The sequence below is a fragment of the Nanorana parkeri genome, unplaced genomic scaffold, assembly GCF_000935625.1.
Source record: "Nanorana parkeri isolate BGI_ZX_2015 unplaced genomic scaffold, ASM93562v1 scaffold1641, whole genome shotgun sequence".
Taxonomy (NCBI): domain Eukaryota; kingdom Metazoa; phylum Chordata; class Amphibia; order Anura; family Dicroglossidae; genus Nanorana; species Nanorana parkeri.
This window is the reverse complement of record NW_017307909.1, coordinates 121619-123371: the sequence shown is the minus strand read 5'-3', so window position 1 is coordinate 123371 and position 1753 is coordinate 121619. Positions and strand designations below refer to the sequence as shown.

The 1753-nt window shown below is 39.6% G+C and overlaps 1 protein-coding gene across 1 annotated transcript in view; it reads left to right on the top strand.

The window, feature by feature from the left end:
• Positions 1–1119, top strand: part of PUDP (pseudouridine 5'-phosphatase) — a 255615-nt gene extending 254496 nt beyond the window's left edge. The window contains exon 4 of the mRNA XM_018570963.1: positions 874–1119. Coding sequence (XP_018426465.1) covers positions 874–1056 — 183 coding nt within the window. The 3' untranslated portion in view covers positions 1057–1119. The remainder of the gene's footprint in view (positions 1–873) is intronic.
• Positions 1120–1753: the final 634 nt, after the last annotated feature.

Sequence of the window (1753 nt, the reverse complement as noted above, 5' to 3'; positions counted from 1 at the left end):
TATATATATATATTTAAGGTGTGCCTAAATACAAATCTGTCTAGATCTGTCAGATTCGGTTATACATGTGCATGTTTAAAGCTTTTAGGCTGGGATAAACTGTTGCATTGCTGTAAAAAGCAGCATTGCACTATGTATGAATTAATGCATTGAAGTGCCAATTATGTTAAAGTGCATCCCAGTGCAATAAAGCAATGTACCTGCGCTGCAGTGCACCGCAACAAGATGAAGGGTTGGGTGCTGTTTTGGCTGCATTGAGGTGTATTGGTAGACCATTTTAAAATAATGTGCTGCCTTAATGTAACATGCGTTATCTCATTGTAAAAGTGTGAACCTGGCCTTAAAGATTATGCTAATGGTTCCTAGGCCTAATTTAAGTCGGGGGGGCAACCTAATAATGCACAGCTGGCTGTAACCCCCTATCAAATCAAGCTATAATTGGCATTATTCTGTTATGGCATGTCCTCTGAAAGACAAATTATTTATAAACAGCTACTGGAAGATCGGTTTCAAAATGAATACTCTGTTCTGGGATAAGTTGACACTGTAAGTGTTCCTATTCTCTGCCATTTCTTTTGTTTTCCTCTTCCTTTCTTAGTCTTATTTTCTTGTCTTTCTCCTTCCATTTCCCAGTTGTCCCCTTCCCCCCTTTTTTGGTAACAATATCCTCCTTGTTTGGGGGTCTCATTCTTTTACTTCAACATACACCCATTCTGTTATAATTGTGTAAACTACTTGCTCTTCTTTATCATTGGATGGGAAAATCAGAGTATGACAAATATTTTTGTACTGTATATCCAGTAAATTGCATTTCATATTTTATTGTACGTTTTAATATATTTACATAACCTCCTTTTTGTCTTTTCTTTCTAGTGCCTTGTGTTTGAAGATGCACCAAATGGCGTTAAGGCAGCAATGGCAGCTGGTATGCAGGTGGTCATGATTCCAGATGAAAATCTAAATCGAGATTTAACCAAGAAAGCATCTTTAGTGCTCAAATCAATGGTGGAATTTAAACCAGAATTATTTGGCTTACCACCTTATGAACAGAAATAGAAGTGTGTCGTAGTTAAAACTATTGCCATATTTTCTTTAAATAAAGTATAGTTTAAAGAATTGGTTGAAGCTTTTTAACTGAAAATAAACAAATATTTGTTCATACTACAGTTGTTTTCTTGTTACTGACACTGACATTTGCCAGAAAGTGAACACTCACAGGTTAGCACTTTGGATAGAGTCTAACAAATATACCCTTTTTTTACCCTTTGGATACAGTGAAATATAGTTAAAACTAGGGATGTCCCGATACCGATGCTAGCATCGGAATCGGGCCCGATACAAGGCATTTTGACAAGTACTTGTACTTGCCAAAATGCCCCGATGCCTAGCGCCGAAGCTTGCGCTGTTTTTTTTTTTTCTTACTTACCTCGCCGAGCATCGCGTCACGTCACTGCTGCTCCGGTGGGCCATTAACCCATTCATGTTAGCAGGGCAGAATTGTGAGCGCCTCCCACAAGCTGAGCACCGAGATGCGATTAAGCGATCCTGCCCAGCGCCGACTACGAGAGGCACCACGTGAGGCAACAGGGATCGGCATGAAACTGTGAGTGAGGGAAGCTGGGACGTGGCTGACAGTAAATCTATTGCTATAGTGTACTGGGCGTGTGTAATGTATATGTAGTACATATATAAAGCACACACCTCCACTACACTCCAGCAATAGAGTTACAATTCTCCGCTGCTAACATGAATA